This window comes from Convolutriloba macropyga, chromosome 3 (assembly GCF_964194025.1).
Source record: "Convolutriloba macropyga chromosome 3, txConMacr16.3, whole genome shotgun sequence".
NCBI classification, from domain to species: domain Eukaryota; kingdom Metazoa; phylum Xenacoelomorpha; order Acoela; family Convolutidae; genus Convolutriloba; species Convolutriloba macropyga.
This window is the reverse complement of record NC_134470.1, coordinates 16,465,743-16,490,272: the sequence shown is the minus strand read 5'-3', so window position 1 is coordinate 16,490,272 and position 24,530 is coordinate 16,465,743. Positions and strand designations below refer to the sequence as shown.

The 24,530-nt window shown below is 32.9% G+C and overlaps 1 protein-coding gene across 1 annotated transcript; it reads left to right on the top strand.

The window, feature by feature from the left end:
- The first annotated feature begins 2,370 nt into the window (after positions 1 to 2,370).
- LOC142336900 (EF-hand domain-containing protein D1-like) lies at positions 2,371 to 22,647 on the top strand. Its single transcript, XM_075385874.1, has 3 exons — positions 2,371 to 2,895; positions 21,924 to 22,099; positions 22,356 to 22,647. Exons 1-3 carry the CDS (start codon positions 2,658 to 2,660, stop codon positions 22,536 to 22,538), a joined length of 597 nt encoding a protein of 198 aa, XP_075241989.1. The 5' UTR covers positions 2,371 to 2,657; the 3' UTR covers positions 22,539 to 22,647.
- Positions 22,648 to 24,530: the final 1,883 nt, after the last annotated feature.

Below are 24,530 nucleotides of genomic sequence, written 5' to 3'. Positions count from 1 at the left end.
GTGCATTAATATCTACGTGGCGGCATTTGAGCTATGCGAACTTGTCCTATATTGATCTCAAAAGTAAGTAAAATCTAAGTCCTATCTTTATACATATGATTTTGGTTTTGAGAAGATTAATGATTTCAACGGCAAAAAAAATTAAAGGTGATTTACACCAGTAAAATATGAAATCTGATCACTTTTGATTGCTTTTAATTGTTGATCTCACGTAGAGCACTTATCGAAGCATGTACAATCGGCATCAAGTAGACAGTAATGTATGCGTCGCGCCACTAATTCATGACTGGATCGTGTTAATGGACGATTTCATGACATACTTAATATTTTGGTCAGTATCTTTCGACGGTTGTGCTCGAAGTACCCTGTCAACTGATTCCAACATTGAGCACAACCCAACTTTAAATTTATTGTTCCGAACCCCTCTTGAGGGGGGAGGAACTATATACTCAAATGGGTTTTTTTGTTCAGTCAATTTTGGCCGATCGATATATTCATCGTAGAGAGTTGAGACTGGTATCATTAGAAAGCTTGTCCGGCGTAGAATATGGAATTAAAAAGATTTTTTTAATTTTCGGTTTTGAGAGGGAGATATCGAGGTTTAAACTTTTGAGAAAATAGAGTGAGTTCCGTTGATTTCATTCACCTTTTTTCGGAATTTGTGACTAAAATTTCGCCAATTTTGTTCAATTCATATTTCTGTCTTTCTTAGTTGATATTATTTTTAACACGCCAAACCGTACAATTTTCGAGTTTGTGTAATTAAAAGGGCAAACCAATATTTAACGATGGCCTATTTTGAGTTTTTCGCGTTAATTTTGTTTCATTTTAAGTGACCTACCTCATGCTAAGGATCTTTACCGTTTCTGCCCCCTCTACCTGCTTAGTGGGTGCATATTATTTAAAACCCCCATACGTATGTTGCTTATTTTTACATAATGATTTACTATATAATGGTACGCTCTCTGTAACTAGGGTGCAAACGGAAGATCCAGGATAAATTGAGATATCAAAATTTGTATCAATTAAAGCGAGTATAATTTTGTTTCATTTTAAGTGACCTACGTCATGCTAAGGATCTTTACCGTTTCTGCCCCCTCTACCTGCTTAGTGGGTGCATATTATTTAAAACCCCCATACGTATGTTGCTTATTTTTACATAATGATTTACTATATAATGGTACGCTCTCTGTAACTAGGGTGCAAACGGAAGATCCAGGATAAATTGAGATATCAAAATTTGTATCAATTAAAGCGAGTATAATTTTGTTTCATTTTAAGTGACCTACCTCATGCTAAGGATCTTTACCGTTTCTGCCCCCTCTACCTGCTTAGTGGGTGCATATTATTTAAAACCCCCATACGTATGTTGCTTATTTTTACATAATGATTTACTATATAATGGTACGCTCTCTGTAACTAGGGTGCAAACGGAAGATCCAGGATAAATTGAGATATCAAAATTTGTATCAATTAAAGTGAGTTTCCGTTGACTGATCTACTGCACTTCTATCGGGATTTGGACTGTATCGTTATCTGCTTTTTTCGAATTTATGGCGGATATATTTGTATGTGTGAATTCCTAACAAAAATAATAAACGGCCAATTTTTTTGATTCATTACCAAACTCGAAAACAAGCTTTTTGTTTAAGATAAAAAAATGACCTTATCAATTTTTCTGTTTATTGTTGAATCATGCAAAAGACCATTTTTCATTTAGAAAATGTTAACAAGTCAACGCGTGATCATACAACCTAAATTGCTCCATTTTTATGTATCTCTCATTTCCGCCGCCATTGCAAATTTTTTATTTGTTTATAAATAGACACACGAACACTAAAATTTCAGTTACATCAGTATTTTGGAGAAATACCAGAAACACAATTTTATCTGGAATTAGCCCCAAGGAGCGCTTGGTAATTTTCTGAAAATTCTAGCGATTGTTATGATTCATATAGAAATCAAAAACAAGTAACTAGGCTATAGTTAGGAACAAAGATTCTTGAAAAACAAGCTATTTACTTTGTGAAGTGGTCATCATTTGTTAACGGTACGGAACCCGATGTGCTATGTTGGAGTTTTTTTAGCGTGCTGCTGAAATACGACTGCGACGAAAGTCTTAATTGAAAAAAAAACTTAAAACTGATGAAAAAAATAAATCGCTATAGATGTTGTCAAAAATAATGAAAATTCAAGCAATTCAATAGCTCTTCAAACAAACGCCCAATTTAAGTTCGAGACACTGATTCGAAGTCGAATTTGAACCGAGTAATTTGTGAAATTGTGATTTACAATACACAGACACACGAATTTGATTTGTTGTTTGACTAGAGCACTCAGCAACTAACACACTATCACACTTCATAAAGCTACATAGCCCATCTTATAGCTGGGCAAACCACATAACATTTGAGAAATCACACAAATCATATATTTGTAGTTTATTTGATATAGTTTACAGCTAGTAAGCAAACGAAAGAGTGGACCTGTCAAAAACGTTGCAGCAAAATTGATTCAGAAAGATTTCAATTATTTTGATTAGAAAAGCGTGAATTTTGTTGTTTTCAAAAAGCAGAAAGAGCGAAGAGTGAAAAAATAACTTGATCAAATTTCTTAAACGATTTAAAAGGCAACCTTAACTTCGAAAATTGTTAACAATGGGAGAGCCAGAAAGCGAACTAGCTGCCAAACTTAACAGAAGACAACAACTGAATGACGGTGAAATTCAACCAGAAATGGTCCAAGTAACTACAAAGAGGTCCCTCTATATGCAGCATTCGGATATGCCAAAACAAACCATTGATGACATCACAAAAAAGTTCAGTGAGTTTGACTTGGACGGAAACGGACTGCTGGATATCTTCGAGCTGACCCGATTGTTTGAGAAATTGAAGGGTAAGAATTCTGGCATTTATCAAACCGAGAAACTTTTTAAATTTTCTCAAATGTAAAAACAACGAAAACTACAAAAAAGATATGTGATACGACTCGACGTAGTAATATTAGTTGACAAAAAATGGTTCAAAAGCAAAGCTTGGCATGACAAACTGCGTGCATTTTTTCAATCTTCACAAAATCTGCCCAATTTTATTTTCATATGACTCGACAAAACGCTACACTAAAGCAATTAATAACATTATGAAAAAATGACAACCTTACTACATTATGAAAGAGAAAACAGAGAAAATTAATAGTTTTCTATTAGCATTACACCAACAGGTATCATTAGAAAGCTGCTCAATTTGACTGTGCAGCTCTTGATTTTCATATGGAAACTCTATCATGATTTTGGCAAAAGTAGGACGTTGACATTATTGTTCTGGACATTAAAGCAATTGAATTATTTACTATTCAAAAAGAAAAAGAGCAATAATGGAAAATTTCAAGAGAAACTTATTCCAAATTTTTTTTCTTCGAAAGCAAACTTTTTATTATCATGTTAACAATTTTTATTATCATAATTAGACAACTTCCAGATAATCTCTCATTTTTCAGAAAACTTCACAGCAAAAAATAAAAACAATTAAGAAAAATGGTCAATGGACAAACTGATATGAGCTGTTTTTAGGGCCTGGTTGCGCAAACATTTCTTCATTCTGAATTGTTTTAATCGAGTTCAATAGTTTTCTTATAATTTTTAAATGAAACATACACTCGTTAACAAATGTGAACTTTAGCACAGTAAAAATACCTATTACTGTTTACTGTGTTTACCTATTAAACTGTTTTCATTAGAGTTCCAATATCCATTTTTCTTCAAAATTCTATTAGCCAGCTGTTAGTTGATAGTTAAGTAGTTCTCAAAAATCTGGAGAAAACTGCTAAAATTTTATGAAAAAAGTTGAAAGTCCGTTTGACAACAGTAGTATTCATATAGCGCATTAGGATAATAGGGGGTTATCATGCAATATAATACATGGGATAATAGGGAGTGGGTTATCCTTCGATATAATACATGAGATAATAGGGATTGGGTTATCCTTTGATATAATACATGGGATAATAGGGAGTGGGTTATCCTTCGATATAATACATGGGATAATAGGGAGTGGGTTATCCTTCGATATAATACATGGGATAATAGGAAGTGGGTTATCATTAGCGGTGATACATGTAAAACATTTCACTGGGTTTCTTCCGATTTTATTCTTTCTTAATACATGGGATAATAGGGCGAAACCATTACATGTACAACCGCTACTTGCTACAGCCTGGCCACTGGAGTTACAAAACGCTTAATGCATGGGATAATAGGGTTTAATTTTTCCATTGGGATAATAGGTTATAGAATTAACCTGTTAAAAAGGTGAGAATTTTACCTGTTAAAAGGGTGAAAAATTGAATGGTGATAGTAGGGTCTAACAATGCATGGGAATAATTGGGTATAGTTTTGATATGGATATGGTAGTGTATAGATTTCAAAGTATGCAAGCTGGTATTGGGGTGAAAATTGAATCAGGATAGTAGGTTAAAGTTTTGCTTTGGATAAGAGGGTTTAATTTTGCCTTGGGTATATAATTGAATATCAGCAAACGGTTTATAGAGTGAAGATTTGAATCAGTATAGAGGGGCAATGTGTTGCATGGAGATAAAAGGTTATAGAATTCAAAATTTGCAAGTGGGTTTTAGGGTGAATATTGGAAACAAGATATTAGGGTCGAGTATTGCATGGGACCATAGGGTATAGATTTGCTATGAGTATAATAGGGCAAAGGTTTGAATATCTGCATGCGGTAATAGTGTGAAGATTTGAATCGGGAAAATAGGATATAGTCTTGCTTGGGGGTAATAGGGTATAGCTTTGCCATGGAGATAGTAGTGTATAGTAATGTATCGGGATAAAAGAGTATACAATACAATGTCTGCATGCGGGTAAAGATATCAGAAATTGAATTAAGTTAGTTTGGTATTTTGTTTCTAGGGAAATTTTGCTATGTTTTTGCCATGGGGATAATAGGATATAGATTGAGTATCTGCAATCGGGAAGAAGCGTGAAACTTTGAATTAGGATAGTAGGATACAGAATTGCATGGGTGGAGTAGATCGTAGTTTCTCATGGTGTTAATACGATATAGTTTTGCCGTAGAGATTTGAGGATGTAGATTTGAAATTCTGCAAACGGTTAATAGGGTGATGCTTTGAATCAAGATAGTAGGGATAGAATTGCATGGGTGTAATAGAGTGAAAATTCGCATGAAAGTAGTTGGTTATAGTTTTGCTATAGAGATATTAGGGTGTAGATTTGAGTATCTGCAAACGGTTAATAGGGTGAAGGTTTGAATCAAGATAGTGGGGTTTAGTAACGCATGGAAATTAACAACTTTATGTTTTGTCATTGGGATAATAGGGTAGAGATTTTAAATTCTGCAATCGAGTAAGGTTTGGACATTTATGAATGGGGATAATAGAGTATAAATCCCTTGATAATAATGAGGTGTACATTTCGCACAAGGATATTAGATAGTAGCGGCTACATGTACACCGCTAAAAGCTACAGTTAGTCAATTGGAAATAGAAATCATTTTCAGCGTCTGGATGATTCGTTGTATTTTTGCCTGGGGATAGTGGGGTATGAATATGAATATCTGCAAAAAGAATAATAGGTTGAAGTTTGATTCGGGATATTTGAAAATCTGCATACGGGTAAAAGATTAAGGATTTGAAACGATAAAGTAGACGTAGTATGGCTCAGGGATAAAAGGGCATAGCATTGGCACGGTTATAGCGGGGTAGAGGATTAGACATCTGCAGATCAAAAGGGTGAAAATTTGATTTGTGATATCTGGTTAAAATATTGCATGGAGTTAATAGGTTACAGTGTAGATGGGGTTTTAGAGTTTAGTTTTGCAATAGGGATACTAGTGTATAGAATTGATTTTTTGCATGCCAGTAATAGAGTTGAAATTTGAAAGGGATTAATATGCTACAGTATGGCATGGGAAAAAAAGGAATATGTTACTACATACAACTTACTGCATGCTACTTAAAACATTGTACTTAATAGATACTAATTACTACATACTACTTAATACATACTACCCAATAAAAACTACTGGCTACAAACTACTTTCTGCAAGATACTTGTCCCAACTGCTTACTGGTTACTACTCACTACATACTTTTTACTACATATTATTACTAATTACTACATAATACGTGCTACTTACTACATTTTACTTACTTTTACAAACTATTACATACTACTTACTACTCAATTTTCCTTACATCGTACTTACCGCCTAGTAATTACTAATTAACTTCAAACTACCTACTACTTAACTACTTACTATTTACTAATTATAACACACTACTTACTGCATAAAACTTACTGCAATAAAAACTATTTATTAAAACTACTTACTACTTACGTCATGATACCTACAACTTACTAATTTATTCCTGCCAAATACAAGTTACTACATAATACTTACTACTGAACACATACTACTTACTACGTACTTCTTTCTACATAATACAGACTGATTTTTACATACTACACACTACTTACCACAAACTGTTTACCTTCTCCTAGTTATTACCTACTACAAACTACTTTCTATTTAAAACAGAATATCTACTAAATACTACTTACTCTCTACTACTTAATACATACTAGTTATAACATACTAATTATGTACTACATACCATATATAACATACTTCTTACCGCAAACTAAATACCATTTACTAAAAAATACGTACTAAGTACTGCTTACTACATACACCTTACTACTTAACTACTTATTAATTACAACATACTACAAGTTCTGTATACCATATAAAACATACTAATTACTTCTTTCTAAATAATACTCAATTTGTACTGATTACTACTAAAAATATACTACTTAATACATACTAAATAATACTTACTGCATACCACTGATTACTTACTAATTACTTGTTACTAACTACTACTAAATACATACTGCTCCCTAAGTACTTCTTTCTTCATGGTACTTACTACATACCACATACTACTGTTTACATAATACACACTACTTGCCACACAAAGATTACTAGTCACTACTACCTACTAGTTGCTACTTACTACAAAAACTTACAAACTATTTCAGACTACCTACTAAATACTATAAAATGTTTACTTGTTAATACATACTAGCCGCAAAAAACTACTTTCTAAATGCTACATACCATATACTACATGCTACTTACCACAAATTACATACAATTTACTACTTACTACATACCACTTACTACTTACTAGTTATTACTTACTAAATACTGCCTACTACATTTTACTTACTATATACTACCTACTACCTAACTACATACTAATTAAAACATACTACATTTACTGCATGCTACTTATTACATACTAATTAGTTCATACAAAAAATGGCTTAATATGAACTACTTACTACTAAATTTATACTACTTACTTCAAAATGCATACTAATTGCTACATGCTCTTTACTACACACTGCATTCAAATTACCATGTACTTCTTTCAACCTACCTAATAATTCTTACAACATAATACTTACTACACTATATACAACTTACTTCATAGTACTTAGTAAGTACTAAGTAAGCAAAAATTATTGGGTGGTAGTTAGTATGTAGTAAGTAATGAAATGTATGTAGTAAGCAGTAAGTAGAAAGTAATATATAAAATGAAGTGAGTGGTATGTAGTGAATAGTCTGCATCAAGAAGAAGGTAGTATGAAGTGGGTACTATTGCTTACAAGGTATACATAGTGCTTACTACAAACTACAAATTACGAACTGCTTACTACAAACTACTAATTACGAACTGCTTACCCTTACTACAAACTGCTAATTACGAACTGCTTACCCTTACTAAAAACTACTAATTACGAACTGCTTACCCTTACTAAAAAATAACAACTAAAAACTACTTACTACTCACTAATTACGGTGTACTAAATATTACCTACTGTATACTAATTACTTCTTAATGTAAATTGTTCACTATATACCTTTTACTTCATTTTATATATCACTTTCTACTTACTGCTTACTGCAAACTTTTCATTACTTACTGCATACTACCCACCACCTACTACTCAACACTTCGTACCTACTACAGAAATTTTCTACGTTTTACATGCTACTTACTACATACTAACTTTTGCTTGCTACTTATTAGACTAATGCGAATACTTAATACAACCATCAACATACTGCTAAATACTTTATACATTGTTGCAAAATACTACATACTTCATTCTACTTACTAGTTAGATCGTACTACTTAGTACTTACTGTTTGCTACTTACTACTTACTGTGTTCTACTGTCTACTTTATACTGACTATTTTGTTTCTACTATTACTTAGTGCTTAGTACTTGTCACTTGTATTTTATTACTTAGATTTACCTACTTTATAGTCACTAATTACAAGCTAAATCTTACTATTTACTACACACTCTTTACTATTTAGTACTTACTACTTGATACTCACTTTTTAAAAATTTTACTTGTTTACTTTATACCTACATTTTTACAATTACTACTTACTATTAAGTTTTCAAAAATTTTGTCCGTGTATTTGATTTCTATATCGTTTTATCTTCATTTGTTTTTCATATTTAGCACTTCGAAGTCATCTGCACTTCTTGTACTTTTTTAATATATGATTTACTAAACAACAACTGGAAGTCATGCGAAATAATTCTTTCAGTGGTGAAATCGAACATAAAGAACCTCTACTGTTTTCTTTTTCTGCTCAGAACTCATCCATTAGGGTCATCACTGGTCAGCAATACAGCGTTTTATATTTACTAATATGAAAATTCTCTTAGAATAATAAGAAGAATAGTTTGAAAATTAAAGAATGGTGTTCTTATAGAGTTCAATCAGTCCCCAAGAATCATTTGTTCACCACTTTATGCTCCTTTGTAAAAGATGTGGACAAAAGCTTTACAATTATTAAAAATTTGGGAGGTGAAAACTAACTGAAAAAGTTACATAATTTCACCACTTTGGATAAAAATAAATATAGTAGAATTGTTTTATCAATGTTCAGTTGAACTGGTTTAAATATGAGAAATTAAATTTGTATCGTTATTGGAAACTAATACAAATCTGGTCACCATAGATCTCTTGAATAAGTTTTTCAACAAAGGAAATGGAAACTAAAGATTGTTTAAGTGATAAAAACTAAAATAGCTGAAAATTTCGGGGTCAAAGAGTACCTATGAGAATAACCAAAGTTATGAGAATAACTGAAGTTAAAAAGCGGTTAGATGGCAAAAACTAACAGACAAATGTTTGCAAAGGCCCATTTATAGTAACACTACGAGTGAAACATGACAGGTCAACAATACATCAGTATATGCTCCTAGATGCTCAAATCTGACAAAAAAGCACCAGAACACTTGATACAATACCGAACACTAACACTATTAAAACTTGCAAAATTATCGGTTTCTGTCTCAAGGGTTACCTATGAGCAGCCAAAAGTCAATTGCACATTAGGTTATCTTTCGTTATATTCAGGTCGTACTGAAGACTTTATTCGAGAAGTTATTTAAAATTAGCAAAACAACCCAAATTTTTATAATAATTTTTTTTGTTTGAAATATTATTTGATTAGTCATTGGTCAATCGCTTATCAATGTTTATTGTGATTAAAATGTTCCGAACAACTCGTTTTTTTAACAGTTAAAGCAACACTTTGTCTAAAAAGCGAAACCTAATTTAACACTTCTAAGAGCTCATAATTTAACTTTCAAAAATACCTATGAGTAGACCGGATGTAAGAAAACTTATCTAAGGACAAGTTCAGTGTTAAAACAAAAATCATCAATATTTATTTGTATGACATTATTTGTCTTTAATAAATAAAAGGATGAAGTAATTTTTCCCCACTAAAATATTTTTTACTAATAACATACACTAAAAGGTTACAAAATGATTTGAGTCTTCAATGAGTCTTTAAAACTTTGAGTCTTCAATGATCAGTTGCAAAACAGATTTTAGTCTTTATATTCGCATGAGATACATCAAAATTAAGGAACTGAAGGTTGCTGTGAATAAACAAACTCTAACAGAACTTTGAGAAAGCGCCGTTTGTGCTCACATAAAGGCTGTGAACCCACAAAATCTTACTTTTCAACAAACTTGATTTCTTCATTTTCAACGTTCTCAAGACAGAGCACCGGGTAAAATTTTCCCCCCAGAAAACTTAAACAATTAAAAAATTCAAGGGATGTTCAATACCCCAATAATTTTTTTTGTTACGTTTTATCTTTAAGAAAACAAGCAAATGTTCTCCAGATAAAGATGTTCTCAAGATGCTTTGATCTACAGCCTACCTTTTAACGTTAAATCAATTTGGCATAAAATTTAGTGTCTTTTTGAAGTTTGAAGTGCATATTGTTTTCTGACAGGAGCTTCAATCTATTATTTACACTTTGCTTACTGAAACATGCTTAAAAAAAGATTCCATCAGCACCAAAAAATTGCTACGGAAAAAGTTGTGGGATACGACTCTTCTTATTATATTTCATCATCAAATTTTTGCCAAGGAATATTTTTGCCCAGCCTGCTTCATTTTTATTGGTCAAATGGTTCACAATCCACTCTGTTCAGCCAGTGAGAAAACAAACAATTGACAAACGGCTGAACTGAGTGGATTTTGAACCATTTGACCAATAAAATTGTAGCAGGCTTGGCAAAAATGTTCTTGTACATGTTATGTGACTCGCAATTTAGAGAATTAACTATTGGCATTCAGATATCAATTTAGCTGAAAAAACTGTTCGTTCCTGATAGTGAAATTTAACACAATTAAAAAATTTGATGTTGAAAGAAAATGAGAAGAGTCGTATCCCACAACTTTTCCTAAGCAAATTTTGGTGCTGATGGAATCTTTTTTCAGCCTGTTTTAGTAAGCAAAGTGTAAATAATAGATTGAAGCTCTTGTCAGAAAACAATGTGCACTTCAAACTTCAGAAAGACACTAAATTTTATGCCAAATTGATTTAACGTTAAAAGGCAGGCTGTAGATCAAAGCATCTTGACAACATCTTTATCTGGAGAACATTTGCTTGTTTTGTTAAAGATAAAACGTAACAAAAATTATTGGGGTATTGAACATCCCTTGATTTCAACTATTGCTGTCCTAAAGATTTTTTAATTGTTTAAATTTTCTGGGTGAAAAATTTTATCCGGTGCTCTGTCTTGAGAACGTTGAAAATGAAGAAATCAAGTTTGTTGAAAAGTAAGATTTGTGGGTTCAGAGCCTTTATGTGAGCACAAACGGAGCTTTCTCAAGGTTCTGCTAGAGTTTGTTTATTCAAAGCAACCTTTAGTTCCTTAATTTTGATATATCTCATGCGAATATAAAGACTAAAATCTGTTTTGCAACTGATCATTGAAGACTAAAAGTTAAAGATTTTAAACCAAAATGCAGCACTTTTGGATTTCACTACTAGTTTTTTTGTTCGAACAATTTTTTATTTAAGAAAAGTTGTTCTGTTCGTTTAGAACAACTAATACTAAAAAAACAGCTGGTATCTTTTGACTCATATATAGTGCAAGTGAACCATGTATTAATCTTTTTGTAACCTTTTAGTGTATGATATTAGTAAAAGTATTTTAGTGGGGAAAAATTATTCCATCCTTTCATTAATTAAAGACAAATAATGTCATACAACTAAATATTGATGATCTTTGTTTTAACACTGAACTTGTCCTTAGATACGTTTTCTTTCATCCGGTCTACTCACAGGTACTTTTTGAAAGTTAAATTATGAGCTCTTAGAAGAGTTTAATTAGGTTTCGCTGTTTAAACGAAGCGTTGTTTTAACTGTCAAAAAACGAGTTGTTCAGAACATTTTAATCACAATAAACATTGATAAGCGATTGACCAATGACTAATCAAATAATATTTCAACCAAAAAAAATTATTATAAAAATTTGGGTTGTTTTGCTAATTTTAAATAACTTCTCGAATAAAGTCTTCAGTACGACCTGAATATAACGAAAGATAACTTAATGTGCAATTGACTTTTGGCTACTCATAGGTAACCCTTGAGACAGAAACCGATAATTTTGCAAGTTTTCATAGTGTTAGTGTTCGGTATTGTATCAAGTGTTCTGGTGCTTTTTTGTCAGATTTGAGCATCTAGGAGCATATACTGATGTATTGTTGACCTGTCATGTTTCACTCGTAGTGTTACTATAAATGGGCCTTTGCAAACATTTATCTGTTAGTTCTTGCCATCTAACCGTTTTTTAACTTCAGTTTTTCTCATAACTTCAGTTATTCTCATGACTTTGGTTATTCTCATAGGTACTCTTTGACACCAAAATTGAGAAAATTTTCAACTATTTTAGTTGTTATCAAATAAAAAATCTTTAGTTTCCATTTCCTTTGTTGAAACACTTAAGCAAGAGATCTAAGGTGACCAGATTTGTATTAGTTACCACTAACGATACAAATTTAATTTCTCATATTTAAACCAGTTCAACTGAACATTGATAAAATAATTCTACTATATTTATTTTATCCAAAGTGGTGAAATTATGTAACTTTTTCAGTTAGTTTTCACCTTCCAAATTTTTAATAATAGTAATGCTCTTGTCCACATCTTTTACAAAGGAGCATAAAGTGCTGAACAAGTGATTCTTGGGGACTGATTGAACTCTATAAGAACACCATTCTTTATTTTTCAAACTATTCTTCTTATTATTCTAAGAGAATTTTCATATTAGTAAATATAAAACGCTGTATTGCTGACAAGTGATGACCCTATTGGATGAGTTCTGAGCAGAAAAAGAAAACTGTAGGTTCTTTATGTTTGATTTCACCACTGAAAGAACTATTTCGCATGACTTCCAGTTGTTGTTTAGTAAATCATATATTTAAAAAGTACAAGAATTGCAGATGACTTCGAAGTGCTAAAAAAGAAAAACGAATGAAGATAAAACGATATAGAAATCAAATACACGGACAAACTTTTTGAAAACTTAACAGTAAGTAGTAATTGTAAAAATGTAGGTATAAAGTAAATAAGTAAAATTTTTAAAAGTGAGTATCAAGTAGTGAGTACTAAATAGTAAAGAGTGTGTAGTAAATAGTAAGATTTAGCTTGTAAGTAGTGACTACAAAGTACGTAAACTTAAGTAATAAAATACAAGTGACAAGTACTAAGCACTAAGTAATAGTAGAAACAAAATAGTCAGTATAAAGTAGACAATAGAACACAGTAAGTAGTAAGTAGCAAACAGTAAGCACTAAGTAGTACGATCTAAGTGGTAAGTAGAATGAAGTATGTAGTATTTTGCAACACTGTAGAAAGTATTTAGCAGTATGTTGATGGTTGTATTAAGTATTCGCATTAGTCTAAAAAGTAGCAAGCAAAAGTTAGTATGTAGTGAGTAGCATGTAAAACGTAGAAAATTTCTGTAGTAGGTACGAAGTGTTGAGTAATAGGTGGTGGGTAGTATGTAGTAAGTTATGAAAAGTTTGCAGTAAGCAGTAAGTAGAAAGTGATATATAAATAGAAGTAAAAGTTATATAGTGAACAATTTACATTAAGAAGTAATTAGTATACAGTAGGTAGTATTTAGTACGCCGTAATTAGTGAGTAGTAAGTAGTTTTTAGTTGTTATTAAGTAGTAAGGGTAAGCAGTTCGTAATTAGTAGTTTTTAGTAAGGGTAAGCAGTTCGTAATTAGTAGTTTGTAGTAAGCAGTTCGTAATTAGTAGTTTGTAGTAAGCACTATGTATACCTAGTAAGCACTAGCACCTACTTCATACTACCTACTTCTTGATGCAGACTATTCACTACATACTACTCACTTCATTTTATATATTACTTTCTACTTACTGCTTACTACATACTTTTCATTACTTACTACATACTAACTACCACCTACTAATTCTTGCTTACTTGGTACTTACTAAGTACTATGAAGTAAATTGTATATAGTGTAGTAAGTATTATGTTGTAAGAACTATTAAGTAGGTTGAAAGAATTATATGGTAATTTGAATGCAGTGTGTAGTAAAGAGCATGTAGTAATTAGAATTCATTTTGAAGTAAGTAGTATAAATTTAGTAGTAAGTAGTTCATATTAAGCAGTTTTTTGTATGAACTAATTAATATGTAATAAGTAGCATTGAGTAAATGTAGTATGCTGTAATTAATATGTAGTTAGGTAGTAGGTAGTATATAGTAAGTAAAATGTAGTAGGCAGTATTTAGTAAGTAATAACTAGTAAGTAGTAAGTGGTATGTAGTAAGTAGTAAATTGTATGTAATTTGTGGTAAGTAGCATGTAGTATATGGTATGTAGCATTTAGAAAGTAGTTTTTTGCGGCTAGTATCTATTAACAGGTAAACATTATGTAGTATTTATTAGGTAGTCTGTAATAGTTTATACTTCTTACCGCAAACTAAATACCATTTACTAAATAATACGTACTATGTACTGCTTACTACATACACCCTACTATTTAACTACTTATTAATTACAACATACTACAAGTTCTGTATACTATGTAAAAGATACTAATTACTTCTTTCTAAATAATACTCAATTTGTACTACTTACTACTAAAAATATACTACTTAATACATACTAAATAATACTTACTGCATACCACTGATTACTTACTAATTACTTGTTTCTAACTACTACTAAGTACAAACTGCTCCCTAAGTATTTCTTTCTTCATGGTACTTACTACTTACCATATACTACTTACTACATAACACACACTACTTACCACACAAAGATTACTAGTTACTACTACCTACTAGTCGCTACTTACTACAAAAACTTGTGTTTTACGTGGTATGTAGAACATAATTAGTATGTTATGACTAGTATGTATTAAGTAGTAGAGAGTAGGCAGTATTTAGTAGATATTCTGTTTTAAATAGTAAGTAATTTGTAGTAGGTAATAACTAGGAGGTGGTAAACAGTTTTGTGGTAAGTAGTGTGTAGTATGTAGAAAGCAGTCTGTATTATGTAGAAAGAAGTACGTAGTAAGTATTATGTGTTCAGTAGTAAGTATTATGTAGTAACTTGTATTTGGTAGGAAATAGTTAGTAAGTTGTAGGTATCATGACGTAAGTAGTAAGTAGTTTTAATAAATAGTTTTTATTAAGTTTTATGCAGTAAGTAGTGTGTTATAATTAGTAAACAGTAAGTAGTTAAGTAGTAGGTAGTTTGAAGTTAATTAGAAATTACTAGGCGTTAAGTAGGATGTAAGGAAAATTGAGTAGTAAGTAGTAGATAGAATGTAGTATGTAATAGTTAGTAAAAGTAAGTAAAATGTAGTAAGTAGCATGTATTATGTAGTAATTAGTAATAATATGTAGTAAGTAGTATGTAGTAAGTAGTAACCAGTAAGCAGTTGGGGCAAGTAGCTTGTAGAAAGTAGTTTGTAGCCAGTAGTTTTTAGTGAGTAGTATGTAGTATTTAGTATCTATTAAGTAGAATGTATTAAGTAGCATGCAGTAAGTTGTATGTAGTAACATATTCCTTTTATCCCATGCCATACTGTAGCATACTAATCCCTTTCAAATTTCAACCCTATTACTGGCATGCAAAAAATCAATTTTATACACTAGTATCCCTATTGCAAAAAAAACGAATCATCCAGACGCTGAAATTGATTTTTATTTCCAATTGACAAACTGTAGCTTTTAGCGGTGTACATGTAGCCGCTACTATCTAATATCCTCGTGCGAAATCTTTACCTTATTATTATCAAGAGATTTGTACTCTATTTTCCCCATTCATAAATGTCCAAACCCTTACTCGATTGCAGAATTTAAAATCTCTACCCTATTATCCCAATGACAAAACATAAAGTTGTTTATTTCCATGCGTTACTAAACCCCACTATCTTGATTCAAATCTTCACCCTATTAACCGTTTGCAGATACTCAAATCTACACCCTAGTATCTCTATAGCAAAACTATAACCAACTACTTTCATGCGAATTTTCACTCTATTACACCCAAGCAATTCTATCCCTACCATCTTGATTCAAAGCATCACCCTATTAACCGTTTGCAGAATTTCAAATCTACATCCTCATATCTCTACGGCAAAACTATATCCTATTAAAACCATGAGAATCTACGATCTACTCCACCCAAGCAATTCTGTATCCTACTAACCTGATTCAAAGTTTCACGCTACTACGCGATTGCAGATACTCAATCTATATCCTATTATCCCCACGGCAAGAACATAGCAAAATTTCCCATGAAATACAATGCCAAACTAATTTAATTCAATTTCTGATATCTTTACCCGCATGCAGACATTGTATTGTATACCCTTTTATCCCCATACATTACTATACACTACTATCTCCATGGCAAAACTATACCCTATTACCCCCAAGCAAAACTATATCCTATTTTCCCGATTCAAATTTCCACACTATTACCGCATTGAGATATTCAAACTCTCGACCTATTAAACTCATGGCAAAACTTTACCATATGATTCCCATGCAATCGTTCTGTTTCCAATCTTCACCCTAATACCCACTTGCAGATTTTGATATCTATACCCTGTTATCTCCATGCAACGCAATACCCTACTATACTGATTCAAATCTTCACTCTGTAATCCGTTTGCTGATATTCAATTTTATAGCCTATTATCCCCAAGGCAAAATTATACCCTCTTATCCCAAGCAAAACTTTAACCTACTATCCTGATTCAAATTTCACCACAATACCAGCTTGCATACTTTGAAATCTATACACTACCATATCCATATCAAAACTATACCGAATTATTCCCATGCATTATTAGACCCTACTATCACCTTTCAATTTTTCACCCTTTTAACAGGTAAAATTCTCAGCCTTTTAACAGGTTAATTCTATAACCTGTTATCCCAATGGAAAAACTAAACCCTATTATCCCATGCATTAAGCGTTTTGTAACTCCAGTGGCCAGGCTGTAGCAAGTAGCGGATGTACATGTAATGGTTTCGCCCAATTATCCCATGTATTAAGAAAGAATAAAATCGGAAAAAAACCCAGTGAAATGTTTTACATGTATCACCGCTAATGATAACCCACTCCCTATTATCCCATGTATTATATCGAAGGATAACCCACTCCCTATTATCCCATGTATTATATCGAAGGATAACCCACTCCCTAATATCCCATGTATTATATCAAAGGATAACCCACTCCCTATTATCCCATGTATTATATCGAATGATATACCACTCCCTATTATACCATGTATTATATTGCATGATAACCCCCTATTATCCTAGTGCGCTATATGAATGCTACTGACAACATTCCTAAGGTAGCCCACAAGTTGTTAATTAGACTTCTATCATGAAACAAATTGCTACAAATTTGTTTGACCACAACTATAGCTAATTTTTTTTGACTGGATAGCTAATTGTTTGGTTTCTGCCATAATTTCATGTCCTCTCTATCCATTTTTCTTCAATTTTCGGTTAGCCAACTGTAAATTTATTGTTAATTAGTTCTCAAATTTCTGTAGAAAAATGAGACACGTTTTTACAAAAATGGGAGATAAAAATAAAAGTTTGCCAATTTTCTATACGTGACACTAGGTCGAGTCCCAAGTGACGTCTGATTAACTTGAACCATCACTTCAGTATACAAATTATTTATTTTGTGAATTCAAGAAAGTTGTGGTCAAGTTGAATAGATTTAACGTGCTACTCAAGTTGTTACTACCTAATGAAAATTGGCAACTTTTACGCCCTTTTTATTTTTTAATTTTGTTGTCTTATCCCCTAGTATCCTCAATGACTGTATCCTAGTATCCTCAAACCAAATTAGAGAGGTGATTTTAATCACATTGCTGTACCAAAGGAAGCGAAAAAGAGCAGGTTTGAAGCGTAATTTTTCCAAGCAGCTCGAAAGTGGAGTAAGAAGTTGGTATTTGAACACGTTTTAGGTTTTTAAAGCGTTTTTTTTTTCAAGTGTGGCATTTTGACTGCTGTTTTTAATGTTTTTGTCTTAAGTGCTTTTAATTTCATTCATATATGTTATACTGGCGCCTATAGAGAATTGATTGAACTCATCGACGGGCAGTTTGTGCTTTTTTTAAACTTTGACAATATTTGTTGTCTCAAAAATTTATTGAAAGTTTGCCTTTTTCAGCCCCTTTTTTCATTTTGATGTCTTATTCCCTAGTATCCTCAATTACAGTATCAAGAGGCATAAATCAATCTAATTAATTGTTTGAAATTATCGTTGTTCTCAAATTATTTCGTTTAAATTTTTTAGTTTTATTGGTATTTGTTGTACATATCACCTAATCTCATTAAGGGAAGATTTCATTGTTTGCCAATAAAAAATAGGCGACTCTTTATAGTCGTTTGAGTTCATAGCAACCTTTTTGAAGATTTCGAGACCTGTATTTCGAAAAATGTTTTTTTTTGTGTTACGTGTTTTTTTCCTGTGGTCATACTACTTAGTCTCAGAAAAACAATCAATTCTTGTTGGTCTGCCATTGTAGCGTAACTGTAGCCAATTTTTTTGCTACAACTATTAGCTAACGTTTCCATTCACTGAGATACTATTTTTAATAGCCGCTGCCAGCCTCTCAAACGGCTATTATTTAGGCGCTCTTTTTTTAAAATTCAAATAATTTGAATTGTATTGGGGCGCTCTCCTTCTTTTAAGATCTGTTCACATATTTTCACGATTTTTGAAGTCAAATTGGAGTAGTGATTTTCGTCACGCCGAAACAGGAAAGGGAGCGAAAAAGCGAGTGGTTTTGCGACGTGAAACGTTTTCGCTCTAATTTCAAAGTAGAGTGAGATAACGGAGTTTGATCAAAAATTCGCTTCTCGCTTGTGGTTTTTTGTTCACATGCGGCAATTGCACTTTGATTTTTTACTGTTTTTCCGATTTTTTGTATCGGATTTTGTTCTAAGTGGCTTTCGCAATCCATTCATAGTTCCCTTTAGGTCTATATTTTGTTTAGTCAATAAAAATTTTTTGAATTGTACTTCAGGACTTGTCCTGCTATGTTATTTAAAATCACTTTACCTTTTGATCACGTTTTTTGTTTTTCATAAGCCACAATTTTTACGTTTGACTTCTGACTTACTTCACTCTGTTTCAATTGAATGGATTTTAAATTCTTTTACGCATTGAATTATGCAATATAGTGAATACAGTCAAGGTCAAAAGAGCAAAATCAAAGTACACGGGATAGAACGATAAAGCCCGATTGTTAAGTCATAGTGCATTAGGTTATCAAATTTCATTAACGCGATTGCTAGCTGATATTAGTATTAATCTTAATACCGTTCAGTTTAGAAGCTGAAGTAATCATAGGTTTAGTATCTAACTGATACTGCACACTGAAATAGAACAATTCTTGAAACTTAGGAAAAACTTTCTTTTGTCAATTTAATCTTTTTTTATTTTTCTCTCTCAATCCCGATGTGCGTATAGCGCGCCAGCAACAATCTACCGGCTATGTTTTGTTTTTGAAATTCTTAAGTTAATTGTGAATCTTGCCTTAATTTGTAGTTCGGGTGTCCCTTCTTCAGCAATTAAAACTCTAGAAAATGTATAGTTTTTAGGTATCTGATATGCTTTGCTTAATGGTTTGTGTTTTTTGTCACGAGTTTTTAGTTTGGCGTCATTGGTTTTCAAAGTTTCGATTTTTAACAATTTTCTGTTTTTCCTCTCTTTTGCTCTGTCTGTTATTAATTCTCACACTTGTATTTTTTAAAGACACAATGGACGCATATAAATATGTTCAAAAATGGCTACTTTTTAGGTATTCTTAGAACACAACCTTGAAAAAAAATCAAGAGTATTTCAGATCGTTCTTTTTTGCATGTGGGGTCCGGGGCTTTACTGAGTGTCTCAGTTTGATAATAATAAAAAAACAATAATTGTCGGGTCAATAACTTATTGTTCTTTGGATCATATTTCAGGACTTGGCTGGCTGTTTTCTTTTGTAAAAATTTATGTATTTTTGTTCACACCATAGGACATCACGATATCTTCCAATCTGCTTTTGATGCAATTTCAACTGATTTGCGTTTATGACAACATTATTCACTTATAGAGGAGCGAGGCTTATTCCATTCACGTGATTAAACTTTTGGTTAGACGTGACTTACCTCACTCTCAAAAATGGCCTCCTCACTCTGAAATGGACTTATTTTAATTTCAGAGAGATAAGGTCAAGTGAGCGCGTGTCAACCTATTGAATGTTATTGCGGAGCAGCTAATACATGCAGCAAAAAGTTAATCCGGAGCTTAATCAAAATATAACATCTCAGCATTTAATAAAAAGAAGGTTCTTTTTGGTCTGTTTATTTTACTTATTTTTTCATAAGTGCTGATATATTAGGCTATTGCGGCTATTTGCTGGCAATCTGCAAGCTGTTTTAAAACATCTCATCAAACTTGTTTATTCAGTTAATTTCTCCAGAAACAGCTCAACCTAATTTGTCAATTGATCAATATAACTTTTTTCTACTGAGTTTCTCACAAATTTTATTGTTCAACGAAAATTATCGAATTCTCTTCGTGTTATTTCAAATTTTAACCGTGACAAAAAATAATCAGCCTGTGGGAGAAAGCATCTGTTAATTTCGAGGCAAAACCAATAAAATAATAAAAAATTGAATAGAAAATTATTTGCGCTCCATTTCTGCCCTTCATCGTGGTTACCGATAATTTTGATCATCAATTGCTTAAGGATATTGGGGGATTATAAGTTTTGTTTTGTTCTGCGCTTGAGATTTTATTATGGCATTTTTCTTTGCGTTACTTTATTCTCAAATGTCTCTTGCCATAAATTAATCGATATTTGAGAGTTGACAAAGTAATATTCTGGATAACTGTTCAAAACTATTTCACCCATTAAAAAACTAGAGCTTTGATTGTACTATTTTTCCGTTGCAGCTGTTTTCTAAAACCTTTGCGCAATATTTCAGCATTAAAAGAGCAACTTGTAAGCCCATAAGCTGTTAATTAACTTTATCTTGCCTTGAATTACTAAATTTGTTTGCCCACGACTATAACTAGTTGTTTGACCGGATAGCTAATTGTTTGGTTTGCGTTGATTTTTTTTCTTTTAAAAATATGCTGGTTGATAGAGAAAGGTTGCTGACGAAAAACCACGTCTACGTCAAAAATGTGTTGAAAATTCAGAGTTAAATTCTTAGCACTACCCTAGCACTGGCCAATTTTTTTGTTTTTTAGTATTCTTGCAGATAGAGCAGATCTATCCACGGTTAATGCTTAGGTCCCACTTTGATGCTCGGCATCACGTGGACGAGCCCATGCATTTTAAGCATCCACGTATTACACATATGATACCAGATGACCGGAGCCCGAAACTTCACGATCTGTTTCTCGCAAATTTTTTTCGAGAAATATTTGCATTTCCAAGAATACAGCATGCGTTACAGACTTTCATCATCATGCTTGCAGTTCCCCAAACCTGTGACCGCGTAGCCATTAACAAGCTGATTTCCAATAATTCAAACAATTACAAAACATGCATGTTTGCTCACGCAAATAAAGAAAAGCAAAAAATTTTTTACGGTGAGGGGAATGTACATATTAAATAATTGTGATGTCTGTGTGATCGCAGAACAGCATCCCACAGCGGCCTGTTCTCAGCTGCTCTTGCTTTTTTATTTCCCGCATTTCAAACTATTCTTTGCATCAGCACTGCTTTTTTGATAGCTATGGCCACTTTTTTTGCAATCTGAAACTTCTACGCGTGTACCATCTTTGCAGACAAGATTGGTCAGGCTATAGTCAACCTGGAGGTATGGTCAAATGAGTGCTCATATTCACACAGACAGCTTCACGGAGGCCAGGGGTTGAACTCTCATGGCGTGTGGGTGTTATACCTTAGCTCTCGGCTATCACGCCATAAAATTTAAATTAAATCGAATTTTTAAATCTTTTTTCAAGCTCCCCAGACGCGCGCAGCGATCAACGAGATGGTTGCAAAGGTTGACAAGGACAAGGATGGAGCTGTGAATCTGGAGGAGTTCATCCAACTGTTCAGAGAGGCCGCCTCTGATCAGTTCGATGAAGACTCCATCTTCAAACAACTCGCATCTCTCTCGGAAGTCGATGTCTCCGCGGTAAGTGTTAGTAGTTTGAGAGGACAACAAAAAATAGCGCTTATCAACGCCAAGAAGCAATTTGATGAATATCAATACTGTTCACCTTTGCAGACCTATATAGAACAGCTGATGAAGGGCATAATGATGAAGTCAACGATTACTTATTTGCATGTCTCCATCACGAAGTATGCTGAGCTTAATAATACTCATATTGTCAACATCTACTATTTCGCGTTGATGAAGTTAATTTGAGCAAAAGTTGAACTTTATTTAGGTAGGGGTGAAGGGGGCTAGGGACTTCTTCGCAGCCAAGAGCAAGAATGCACAGGATAGTGGACTAGCTGCCCAGATTGAAAGGGAGAAGGAAGAGGCGAAACAGAAGGAAAAGGAGAAACAAGAGAGGAGGGAAAAGATGAATCAGTTGAGGGAGAGATTTGATTCCAAGGGAGAGATATGATTAGTAATTTACATGCAAAACCCTCTTCACAAAAATGCCAGTATATCATTTCCATACAATCAGTTGCCAGCCAAATATTCAATTTCATCAATTGAAATATTTTCTAAGACGGCTTCCTTGCAATGATCTTATTTTTGCACGCCTAAAATATTCCGAAGGTACGATGCAATTAAACAACGCAAAAATGGCTCGATCAACATTGAAAACGGCTCTTGAAGTCATGTCAGTCCAGCTAGCTAACATCACAAAATTGAAGGCTTAAACTTGCACACTCTGTGGGTCCAAAAACTTAAGTATACGCCATAGCGATTGTTGAAATCGGTAACTGAAAACAAACAGAACCAAAGACCAGAAATATTGGGTGCTTCTATCTCCAATTCAAAATCACAATTCACAGAAATATCTCCCCAGCTATAAAGCCGTAGAAAACGTGAAGCGGCGGAGACTTTTAACTAGAGCGAACGTCCTCAAACATAGCCTGCAAATTGCCAGAAAACAGTAGTCGTTGACCCGCTAGATGCACATCAGTGGTGCAGCAGAAAGCGAAAAAAGAATACAGAAATTGACAGGATTTGTTTATAAGCGTCAAAATTTTTCTAATTTGGTGTGCACTTACAGTTAGATTCCAAAATTATACTTATTTCAGCTTCTAAACTGAAGGCTGTAAAACTATTACCAGTTATCAATCGCTCTAATGAACTTCCAGAACTTATGGCACTGACTTGATGACCGGGCTTTATTGGTTTATCCCGAATCTTTTTATTTTGCTCTTTTGACCTTGACCGTATTCGCTACATTGCGCAAGTCAATGAGTGAAAAAAATCCATTCAGTTGAAACAGTGAGGGATGTTTGTACGTCAGGAGTCGATCGTGAAAGTCGTGACCTATTTAAAACGAAAAACGTGATCGAAAGGGAAAGCCAATTAAGAAAAACATAGCCGGAGGACTCTGGGACCGACTCGAAGTTGATATCCACTTACGTTCAAGCCAACTAACAAAAATAATTAACCTCCGACTTAATAACGTTATTCTTTTTGAAACGAAGTGGAGCAACAATAACATGAGAAAAATTTTAAGTGTGATAACAGAAACTGGTAAAATATCTAAAAAACTTTCTTCACAAGTTTGAGACTCCGAAATAACTCTTTGTAAAAGCACGTGCAATACAAATAGTTTCATTCAATAATTGACTACCAACTGATAGAAAAACAGAACACAGAAAACCTCATAATGAAACAAATAGAGAAAAGGAAAAACAAAAATTCCTACAAATTGCTACGCGGTATTTTCCAATTATCAAATTGAAAAACGTTATGGCATAGAAAATTCAAAAAGATTACAAATGTGCTAAAAGAACTTCGAACAGGGCAAAATATAGCAAAACAGATCCAACATAACCCATCCCATAATACAACCCATATTCTAATATTGGCTTCGAAAAACTGCACGTTATAAAAAACATTGTTCGCTTGGGACAAAATTTTTCAGGCCCATGTTCTTGATATCTCTTTTAACGATGAATGAACAAAACCCACTATAAATTCTCTGCTTTTGACTTCTGGTCAACAGATTGACCTAAACAGTTGTTTTCACACCGGCATTTCACTTCACCGAAAACTGAAAATAGAAGCAACAAATTTAAAAATAGTGCCATTACTCCTCTTTGAGTCGTACATGATAGCCGCTGAGAAGATGGTTATTAATTAACTTCTATAATACTCATTAACAAAAGTAAACGTTCAAAACTACATAGTAAACCATCTGTTTTTGTAGAGCAATTTCAGTAAATTCAGCACTAAGTAAATTCAGCACTACTTTTTTGTAGAGCAATTTCAGTAATTCAGTTTATGCACCTAGATCATAGATCTCTTGAACTAACAACGCAAATTCTCGCTTAAAATGATCAAGTTGAATATATATTTCAAGTGAAACTCAAACTGCTGCGTACGGAAAACTGACAAAGTTTTATCTGGATTTTTTTCCTCAACTAAG

Bases quoted from the DNA above. Each gene is read 5' to 3' on its own strand.
- LOC142336900 (XM_075385874.1), top strand. From the start codon at position 2,658: ATGGGAGAGCCAGAAAGCGAACTAGCTGCCAAACTTAACAGAAGACAA. The intron at 2,896-21,923 runs GTAAGAATTCTG...TCTTTTTTCAAG, and splicing joins ATTGTTTGAGAAATTGAAGG to CTCCCCAGACGCGCGCAGCG. The intron at 22,100-22,355 runs GTAAGTGTTAGT...AACTTTATTTAG, and splicing joins CGGAAGTCGATGTCTCCGCG to GTAGGGGTGAAGGGGGCTAG.